Source organism: Podarcis muralis, chromosome Z, assembly GCF_964188315.1.
Source record: "Podarcis muralis chromosome Z, rPodMur119.hap1.1, whole genome shotgun sequence".
Taxonomy (NCBI): Eukaryota; Metazoa; Chordata; class Lepidosauria; order Squamata; family Lacertidae; genus Podarcis; species Podarcis muralis.
The window spans coordinates 1,781,162-1,792,192 of record NC_135673.1 but is presented as its reverse complement, the minus strand read 5'-3'; the positions used below and the strand labels follow the sequence as shown (position 1 = coordinate 1,792,192).

Here is an 11,031-nt window from a genome sequence, read left to right as displayed (position 1 = left end):
CCAAGTCTCTCAAGAAGCCTGGGTGGACCAAGAGGCCACTGCCTGGCACTGAAAGGGCTGTGAAGCTGGTGCCAGGAAGAGAAGGCTTGCCTGCCTCACTGCATTTGTCCTCTGGAAGGACCTTGCGGGGTCAGATGCAGATGGGACGTGGTGGCCTCTTGGGTAGTCTCGTCCCAAGCCTTCCTGGGCATCAGGGCAGGGGCGGCCAATCACAGCCCCAGGGTCAAAGTGGGCGTGGCCAAAGGGTATCTAGTTACAAGTGCAGATGTGCCGGCACTGCCACTGTTTGTTTTGATTTTGTTAAAAGTCCCTCCCCCTTTTAAACAAACTTAGAAAATGTATGCTGTATGTATGCTTACAATCTTCTCCTTCTCCTTCTCCTTCTCCTTCTCCTTCTCCTTCTCCTTCTTCCAACCAGGTGGCCGTACCCACCTGAGCAATGCGGGAAGAACTTCACCTGCCTGAATGGCGGCAAGTGCATGAGTGGGGTCTGGGGAGCCAACTGCACCTGCAAGCCAGGCTACACAGGCAGAAGGTAGGACCAGAGTTCCCCACTGCAGGCCAGGCCAGTGGCCCAAGGAGACCAGCAACTGGTTTGTTCAAAAGAGCAGCTTGGCTGTTTTCACAGAATGCATTCTCGTTGTATTACCCTTTAAAAACAATCCTCTATATATCCAAATAGTATCTGTATAATACTGAGTTTACAACTGCATACAGAATATCAAATGGCAATGGAAACCAGAAATTCCCAACAACCTCATTTCAGTGAGGAGTCTCTCTCATTCCTGCAAATAGGCTTTAGCTTCTGATTCCTTAGAGCAGAGGTTTTCAACCTTTTTGAGTCCACGGCTCCCTTGACCAACTCCATTCTTTCTGTGGCACCCCTGTGGGGCTCAGGAGCCCAGCTATGTCCCCCCTTGCCTGCAGAGCTGGCAGCCCCTCACCCTTTTTCGAACACCCTCCCTTGTGGAGTGTTCCCTCAGCCTCCTCTCCCCTCCCCTCTCCCTGGGAGTCCTCTGGGCAGCTGCTGTCCCTGGTCTCTGAGCTGTCCCCCCTCTGCCCCAAAGAGAGATGCCTCCTCACACTGCCCCACAGGGGCTGGGGAAGCATCCCCTGGCCAGCCCCAGAGCCAGCATTCCCCTGGGGAGCTTGTAGCCAGGGCTGCTGCAACAAACAGCTGCGCAAGCCTTGGGGAGGCAGAGATAGAGGAGGGAGGGAGGGGAGGGAAGAGGGACAGAGGCCAGGGTTGCCCACCGCACCCCCGATCATCCTTCAAGGCACCCCAGGGGGCCACAACACACTGGTTGAAAACCACTGCCTTAGAGGAAAGATCTTTATCAGATCTCACTTTCAATCAATGCTCTGGTTCACCAAAGATCATTGAGAAATAGGTGCAATTCACACTTACTCAGTCTTCCTTTATAGAAAATTTGCTTTTGGGTACCAAACTGTGCTTCTATATAAAATGCAAGCTGCCTGAAAGTCTCCACAAGACTAAGGATGTGGTTATAAATCTGTATGAGTGCAGTATAGATACTATTTGGATATATTTGGGTCTCTTTGTTGTGTGTAGAGACTATTTCCATGAGAGACTCACACAAAGCACACAGTTGGCCTGTCCTTATTGCACCAAGAAGAGCAAACCACCCTAAGATGTAGTTGACCAGTAAGCCAGCTGGACCTGTGGGAGGGCTGGAGCCCACAGATGGGAGCAAGCAGGAAGTGGGAAACTGACTTTTTCAGCTTTTGGTGCCTTTCAAGAAGAGAGACCTCTGGCTGTTTCTAAGCAGGCACTGCTGAGAGTGCAAAGCCCACCATGGCAGCTGTGTCTTCCACAGGGCCGGCCCTTGCAGGGCAGTTAGCTTGCCCCTGGAGGAAAGCCTCTCCAGCTTGCTAAGTTCACCCACTGAAGAGGCAGAGCCCTAAACCAACCCCTCCCCTCCCCTCCAGGTGCCGATTGCAACGCCATCATTTCTTTGGGTCGAGGCTGACTCTTGCCAATTTCTTTTGCAGATGCCAGATCAACATCAATGACTGCGACCCCAATCCCTGCCAGAATGGGGGGACCTGCCAGGATTCTGTAAACCGGTATCGATGTGTGTGCAGTGCCAGCTACACTGGGGAGCGATGCGACATTGACGTAAGCCAATGCTTCCTGTGCGTAGTGGTGGGTCAGGCTTTTGTCTCTTAAGGCTAAGGCAGTTTGGCCGAGAGGGAAAGGAACTGTTTAAAAATCCTGGTCAGACTCAGAGGCAGGGCGGGGGGCACTGGGTCTCCTCCCCCCAACTCTTGCACCAGGAGAGTTCAGCATTTGCACTCAGAACTTATTTTAAACATCGGGCCAAAATGCTCTCCCTCTGTCCTTGGAGGTTTCGAAGCAGAGGTTCGATAGTCAACTGTCATCTATTATTTAGCCGAGATTCCTGCCTTGCAGGGGGTTGGACTAGATGACCCTCAGGGCCCTCCCAACTCTATGGTATTATGAAAATGCAATCAAATAACTCCCATTAGCATAATTTTTGGATGGTTGTGAAATTCAGAAAGTTTTAAGTATTATTGGGGGGGGGGGCATAGGTGAGTGACGAAGTGTGAGGGAACAGGGTCCCCAGGAGGTGAAGAGGGACAGAGAAGCGTATTGTTGGCCCTGGGGAGAGGGGTCTGTGCCTGTATGTGTCGAGGGCCAGGAAATCTATATGAATTTTAAAATAAGGCTAAGAATACCCAAACCGAGCATGCTCTTTGCTTGTGGTGGGAGAGAGGTGCTAGATGCTTTGCTCAGCAGATAGGGGAATAAGTCTGCGCATGCTCCTCCTTGCATGGAATGTGGTTGCATGTGGGTGACTGGGGACTGGTAACATACTAACCTCGATTGCATGAACCTGTCCTTAATGCCATTGCATGTCTGCATGGGAGACAGGCTCTCTGCTGTTGCTGTTGCAGCTGTGCCTCCTCCGGCTGATGCTTCTAAACAAGCCCTTTGTTTAGAAGCCTTTGCATGCCTGAGTCTGAGGCAGCAGCCCCTCTGCCTCCAGGGGTCTTGGCGCTGGTCCCTTCCCGTGGGCTTCCCGCATGCTGATGCTTGCTCTGCTGCCTCTTCTCTTTCATTTCTAGACCACAACTAACCTGTGTGCCTGGCTCTGAACAGTGCACCCTCTGCGGCCTGGCCCCTTCTCCCCATTGCGATGCTGTCTGGTGGGACAGAGCCTCCTGAAATCTGACACAGAACATGCTCCACCTTGTTAAGCGCACCAGATAAAAGGTTTTGAGCTGCAATCTGCTGGCCCCACGCCAGGGTGAAGCTGCTTGCTTAAACTGCCCTCTAATATAGCCAAACCCTATTCCAATTGCACAACACATCTGATATATCCAATTGCAAGGCTTAGGAGCTCAGAATCCACCCAATTACCTGCTTACAAATCTCCCTCCCGGTTTCTCTCTGGGAAGGTAGCGGTGCCTTGGCCAGCAAGCGTCTTAGCTGCTGAGCTGACACACTGCTGTTTTTAGTAAGGCTTACGCTAATCTTGTGTCCCCGAAACAGTTCTGTGAGTAAGCTCTGAGCTGTAGGTGGCTGCTTTTCCTGTACTGCTGTGGACAGCATCTGCATGCGAGTTCCCTGGCTGAGGATGCATTAGCCGGACTGCCACCCTGGAAGGGGGCCAGACATTGATAAGGTGTGCATGTTGTGAGATTAGATTTCTTCCTGCTGATCTGTAGAAAAACCTTGCACAGGCAATTGGTGCTTCCCACTAACCACCCTGCTCAACACTCGTAACAGGAACAGGGAAGTGTTCCCATATGACAAATTGTCCCAAAGGAGCACTCTTGCCTCTTGAGGGCAGAGGCTACCATACTCCCCACACCTGCTTCTGTGCATGGCTGATGTTTGGGGCGGCATTTCCTTTCTAGCCACACTTGTGAAAGGTCAGGGCTGCAAGCGGCTAGCATTTTTGAATTGGCAGGGATTGCAGCCAATTGGATCCTAGCTATGCCTCCCTCCTAGAGGGAGTTCTAGTGCCTGCTTTCTGCAGCCAGAAATCCAGCCCCTTTCTCCATATCCCTGTTCAAGACACTGACATTTTGTTCCTGAGCCTTGGCCTACTTTTAACACTGACCTGGGGGACAGCATGCACCCCTTCCTTTCCCTCTCAAGTGCCACACAGCTGCCAAGCGAACTCCCCCACTGCCCGCCGAAGGCTCATTCTTTTTCCATTAATTTCTCTTGCAGAGGGGGACTCCAGGTGCTCTCTTCCCATTCCCATTAATTGAAGTAGCGGTGCCAGTAGCCTGTGGTTGCTTGCTGCTACTCATTATTATCTTCGTGCTTATGATCCTGACGGCCCGGAAGAGGCGCCAGTCTGAGGGGACCTACAGCCCAAGCCAGCAGGAGGTGGCAGGAGCTCGCCTGGAGATGGACAGTGTGCTCAAGGTGCCGCCGGAGGAGCGCTTAATATAGGCCCTGCTCTAGCGAGGCAAAGGGGTGCCTTGGCAAGGCCTGCACTGAGGTGCTGGGCTTGTCCCGGGCTGTGCACCTGCTCCTTAAGCGCAGTGGAGTTGCAAGCACGCGAGTGGCTGGGCCACAGGTGCACCTGGGAATGCCCGAGGCTCCCCAACCCATTCTCTATGGCTCTTTCCCAGAGGCAGCAGTTAGGCATCCCCCTTGCCCCCTTCCCCGTCCATCCCTTGGCTCAAGGTGGAGCCTGCCCACAGGCCTCCCTTGCAAAATGCTGTTCTCACAGGCAGAACTGCAGGCTGCCTCTGCCTGATTATGCCAAGGAGGGGAGCGCTCTTTCCCAAGACCAGCACCAACACCAGCCAACCTTCAACAGAAACAGCACCACCGATCCTGCCTCCCTGTCAGACATGGCTCCAAGGGCTGGAGAGACTTCTCAGAATCCACTGAGAACATTTGCACAAACCAACTCGTTTTATAAAACAGCCCCCTTTGGGGGTGGACTCTTTTGACATTCCCACAGGTACCATTTGTTGGTGGTGCTAGTGATGGAGATGGTGAATGTTTGTGTGTGCTTATTCAGTTCTTCTTGCCAAATGGTGTGGGAGGAAGGCCGTAGGATGGAGGAGGGATTGTGGCCCCTTAAGGATTCAGTAATGGCAGAAGCCAGGTGCAGTGGGAAGCAGCAACAGAGCCTGCATACGGACATGTGGGGGGGCAGGTCCTCTCTCTCTCTCTCCCTCCCTTCTTGCCCACCCACCCACTTGAGATTGAGACTCATTAATAGCCCTCTGTCTCCCATGCTGCTGCCACCATCTCAAGTGGTAACTGTAAAGCTGCTTGGTTGGCTTCCTGGCTCAGGGATGCTCACCTGTAGATTACCAAGCGATGTACAGAACCTGCCCAGCGATTGCAGGGTTTCACCTTGTCTGAAATGCCACTGCATCTTGTTCCACCACAGCGACCAGCTTGGGCCCAAGTCAGCAGCTCCACGCTGGTAGGCACCGTGGGGGCAGCTGGGGGTGCAGTGCTCATCACCCTCTTCGGCCTCTCCATGGTTGCCATGAAGAAGAGGAGGGCCACCCAAGGAACCTACAGCCCCAGCCGGCAGGAGAAGGATGGGGCTCGAGTGGAAATGTGGAACGTCATCAAGCTGCCACCACTGGAGCGGCTGATCTGAATGCCAAGGAGGTGGCGGCTGTGTGCCCATGAACTCAAGACTGCAACGACTCACTCCCCATGGCGCTTCTCAGGTGTGGCTTCATCTGGTCCCTCCTTGCAGCATAACTAACAGGCAAGAGAGTCAGATTCCCTGTTGCTCCACTGGGCCTTCTGTGCTGGGGCGACATGTATTCGGTGAATGGTTAGCCAGCAGTGGAAGAACACAGTGGAGAGTGTTTCAGGGGCCGAAGTCCTGCTGTCTGCCTGACCAGAAGCACCTGATGCCTGCACTGTTGGTCTACTTACAGGGAGAAGCTGAGCAAAATCCAGGGCTAGGAACTCAGCACAAACCTTGCATGGGTCATTAGTCAAGCAGTGGCATGGAGACAGAACAGGGTTGGATGAAGACTGGGAGCAAGCACTTCTGTGCTTGTTCAGACTAATACCACACACATCTCCAGAATCCAGTGATAAGCAGAGCCTTCCCTTTGCTAGAACACAGTGTGTGTGTCCCTCCCTACTGGCTGAGGCATTACCAGAACTAATACTCCAGTGAACTGCAGCTGATTGCCAAGGATGAACCGCAGTGCAGTGGCCTATAGTGCCTTGTGAACAAGCCACCCAAGACAGTATTAGAACAACTGGAAGTGCAGGTGGGGCCTCCCTGTCCCCCCTCCTTCCAGAGACAGCTCCCGTTTTTGTTGCACAAAGTGAGAGCCCCCAACCAAGAGCCTTCTCTTTCCTTGGTGTCACAAGGCCGTTGCTTTGAAAATCCCCTTTCATCTCCCAAGGTGGGAAACTTGCAGGTTTTGTTCACTTTCAATTTGTCCTAGTCACTCTCTTGTCCTTGTATTTCCTTGCTTGGGGTTTGTTGGCGAAGGATGAGAACAGTTTAAAAAGAAAAAGAGCAATAAAAGCAGATGTATGTACAACAATCAGCCAAAACAAAAGAAAATAGCAGCTACAAACAGAGCGTGAGGCATCTTGCTTACAGGAGAGGGAATCGGTTAAGGCAGGGGAAAGATCCTGGGGCTCTTCACTTCCCCTTTGACTCCAGGTCCCACCCCCACCCCCGGGCTCCTGGTCATACTGGCTGGGGCTAATGCGAGCCAGAAACTCAACAAAAGCAGGAGCAGGGCCTGAGGAGCCTAGAATTGCCACTTTTAGTCAGGCAAAAGAAAGGACAGGTCGAGGAAAATACGGGACAGGTGGGGGGCGCAGGGAATTGGGGGTTAAAAATTACCAGGTACAGAAATGACTTAAAAGCAATCCATTAGAATGACACATGGGGGTTAGAGTTTTATTCAATGAAAAAATGGGAGGGGGGGGTCTCTCACTTTCTGACTCGTGAGTCTCCGTCTCTGACCCTTCTACCTCTGCCCATGCAAAAACCCTCTTTCCCCCAGTCTCCACCAGGGCTGTGCAACGCCCCCTTTCCAAGTCTGTCCCCTCCGGCCTTTCTGCACTCTTCCACACTGAACCAGACCCCCTTTGCCTTCTGAGAAAAACCCTCTCTCAAGCTCCTCCTCCCGCCCCCCCCCCCACAGCCCATGACGACTCACTCTGGGCTCTCCTCCTCATGGACCCACCCTCTGCCACCACCAACACAAGCTCAGGCTCTCGCTCTCCTCCCACCAGACCCACCCTCTGTTTTGAGGATGAGCTCAAATATATGAAAAAGTTATTGTGTTTGAAGTCCAAACTACATACTGCTGCACTGCAGGGGGTTGGACTAGATGACCCTCAGGGTCCCTTCCAAATCTACAATTCTGTGTGCTAAAGGACAGGCGACACTTTTCTCCAAAAACAACTAACTAAGTAAATGGATGATCCCATTTTTCTGGAGATGGGTGGCAACCCTACAGGAGCCCCCATTCTTTAGTTGGGGGTCATACAAGGGCAGGAGTCACTCTCTGCACCCCAACTGGACAAAATGAGGGTGAGATTGGCAGGTGCTGCTGCATGGGCAGGCAGAAGCACTGGGCAAGGGGTGGCAAATCCTTATCCTGAAGGAAGAGGGAGAAGACAGTGGTCAGGTTGAGGAACGTGGGAAGCTGTCAGATCAAAGTTTCATCTAGCTCAGAATTGTCCACACTGACTTGCAGCAACTCCTGAATTTTTTTGTGGGTGGGGGGCAGTGGCCATTCCCAGACCTATCTGGAAATGCCAGGGAGTGGACCTGGGGAAACTTCTGTAACAAAGCATGGGCTCTACAACTTACCTCTCCAACTCCCATCCCTGTGGAGTGCAAGGGGGAAAGTATGGCCTGCAGCATTAGCTCTCAGAAAAGGTGGGAGAGCCCAACGCTCCAGCTCAGCGCTCCAGAGCAAAAGAGGGAGAGATGCTGCTCAGATGAGGACAGCCATCCAGCAAAGGGAAGTTGCTCAGCACTGGCTTCTAATATCTATTGGGGACTGGCACAAGGCTAGCCACACAGCGCCCCCTCCTCTGGTAGCCATGGTCAGAGCAGGGGAGCACCAGACTCCCTCCTACTGAACTCCCCACCCCCACAGGAAAGACCAGCTCAGCCTTTCGCTGTGCGCTGGCTCCTCTTTCTGCACCCTGCGCCCGAGACAAGATGAGCACCTGCGTGGATATGGCCAACTGCGGCCCAAAATCATTAGCGTTTTCAGTCCAATTACCATCAACAGGAGTGAGAAATATTTTAGCAAACACTATCTGCTCCAAGCACCAAAGCCCAGCTTAATAAGGGGAGGTGTGAATTCCTAGAGACTGTTGAAGGGAGGGAGCGCCCCGGCTGCTGCTGCTGAGAAGTATGATTCGTACTTCTGCTGTAAATATTTTAGAAATGCTACCTGTGCAAAAGAGAACTGATTCCACAAGGGGCTGGCCCGACACAAAGCCCTCTCTGAGGAATCTGCCACACACCCTACCTCTCCTGACCCTTTGGAAGGGCCACTGAGCCAGACACCCCCACCCACCCCACCCACAGCTGAAGGCTTGTGACCAAGGCTAGGTCCCCAGAAGAGGGAAGGGAAATCCTGCTGCCGGTGAGGGTTTCCACATCCATCACTAGTGGGAGGATCCCAGCACTCCTATTAATTAAGAGTTTTCTTCCACCAGATTCAGATGAACATTCCCACCCCACCTCCTCTCCTCGGTGTGTTAGCTGCTGCAATGACAACACATCCAAAAGGAGGAGGAAATCTAGCCCCCTCTGTGAGCCTTGGCTGAGCAGAACATAATGCCAGGCCTCTTCCAATGGATGCGTTCCATACAAGTCCCACCGTGACTGTGAGAGGGAAGCAGCTGGCCAGGCCCATCCACTGTCGCAGAGGGGAGGCGGGTCAAGCATGCACACGGAATCATAGAACTGTAGAGCTGGAAGGGACGTAAGCGGGTTTGCTGGGCAAGCAGCGGATCCATGTGCGTGTGGTGATGGGGCTTGGCAAGGGCTGAATTCTGCTAGTCCAGCTTCCCTCCATGAGGCCCTTCGCTACCCTCCCTAGCAGTCTGTTAGGGAGCTCAGCACCATTCAGCACACATGGCACAATGAGAACCAAGCGTGCCCTGACGAAGGTTGCCTGCAAGAGGGAGCTTAAACAGGTGGCTGTGGCAAGTAAGCCAAGCCAAGTAGAACACCACCTCTCTCCCAAAAGATTCAGCCTTAGAGACGGGCGGAACACTTTCGCCCTTGAGCATGAGGCAGGATCTGCACGGCCTGTGCCTCAAAAGCAGTATTTTCTTGTCCACCCTGCTCAAGAATCTCTGAGGCTTCTTAAGGGGAATAAGGAAGTGAGAAGGCAGCAGTTCATTGATTCCTGAGGTGAGGGCTATAGCCGAGGAAGCAGACTGAGAATCGTAGCACTGCCTCCAGCTCCACCCCATGGATCCCAAACCCTCAGTCAACAGGAGGTGGGGCACTTTGGGGCAAAAACAAAGACACTTGCCATGAGGGGATCCTCCAGCAACTGTTTGCACCTTCCAAGGAAGACTGCCCTTGTAGTAGGGTGACTGTGGATTGACTGAGACACTCCCACAGAATCTGGACTAGCGCCTTACCTACCTGCTTGGTGTGGCAACCAACCTTGTATTTACCAGCACTTGGTACAACGCATACCTGAAGTTTTCCAGGAGGTGGCAACAAGGAACCATCTTGTGTCAGACACATGTCCAAAACGAATCATGCAGAGGAACCCAGTTTCTTTTGTTATCACATCAAAACAGGTTTGTGAACCAGCCTTCAAAGAACAGCCCTCCACCATGAATGAGAAGTCATGACTCCTTGTCTGCCCCTCTCGTATTTTTAGATTTGCACCTGAGCTCTGAGCATCACAGAGGCCCAACTTCCGCTACAGATATAAACCAGTGTTTTTAACCTCTCTGCTGTTTAATTTATGGATGTTTTTTTATTCTGTTTCCCCACTGTGAACTTAACATACTTTTGATATTTAATGTTGGATATATTTTTTCACAAAGCTGCTGTGCTACAGATTATGTACGTTCCTTTTTTTTTTTTTAAACCAGACTGGTGATTGTTGTAATTAAAATTTGCATCTATTTGTTCAGCTTTCACCATTCCACAAAGAAATGCATTTGCAATCAGAAAGTTGAGGGGAGTTTGATGGGGCTTTTGAAACTCCCCCAGGGCAAACAGCGGCTCCATAGCAACAAAAGCATGATGCACATTGAAGCATGATGCACATGCTTCAATAGAAAGAGGAGGGGCGAGAGAAAAGGCAACCAGTGCCGTTCACAGTTTAGCAGGCTGCACTGTATTCTAAGCTTATTATTACTAACAGTTTCACCTTCACCGGTTAAATGTTTATGAACAGCTCAGCCAATGGCTAGAGGCCATCTGCATCCAGTTTCCATCCTATTTAAATATGCTCAGCAGACAAGATGCCAAGCAGTAAATTCAGCATTCTGATCTTGGCTAGGAGGAACAGGCGCAGCTGCCAGGTGTCTTTCCTGTGTATCTCCTGAGGTCCCATTGCATGTGATAATGCTTCACTTTACAGGCCAAAAATAAGGAATGATATTGCCAGGTCCACCAGGAGGCTGGCGATGACAGCACAGAGGAGGAAGTGAAGGATGTGTTTTCCTATTTCTAATGGGATTGTGGTGTCAATATTCCCATCTGAATGACCTTGGAAACATTTTTTTGTACTCCTCTGTGGTCCTATTACAGGGGTGACGAACCTCGTTTCAGCATGCCAGAAGTGGGTGCAGCAACAGTTGTGGCTCTTGCCGTCATACAATGAAGTCATGCTAAAGCTAGCTTTCTTCTCCTGCATGCACACTGCACATGCACCCCTCTGCATTCTCCATCCAAGCAACCAAGAACTATGGACACACTCTAGCCAGGCAGAAGCATTTGAGGAGGGTGGGGAGCATGGGCTGAGAAAAGTACGAAGGGCCAGTTAGAAGGGCAGGGAGGGGCCCATTCAGCACAAAGG

The 11,031-nt window shown here is 51.9% G+C and overlaps 1 protein-coding gene across 1 annotated transcript in view; it reads left to right on the top strand.

The window, feature by feature from the left end:
* CRB2 (crumbs cell polarity complex component 2) overlaps positions 1 to 10,147 on the top strand; it is a 70,027-nt gene extending 59,880 nt beyond the window's left edge. Inside the window, exons 11-13 of the mRNA XM_028714487.2 lie at positions 419 to 535; positions 2,014 to 2,140; positions 4,226 to 10,147. Coding sequence (XP_028570320.2) covers positions 419 to 535; positions 2,014 to 2,140; positions 4,226 to 4,453 — 472 coding nt within the window. The 3' untranslated portion in view covers positions 4,454 to 10,147. The remainder of the gene's footprint in view (positions 1 to 418; positions 536 to 2,013; positions 2,141 to 4,225) is intronic.
* The last annotated feature ends 884 nt before the right edge of the window (positions 10,148 to 11,031 follow it).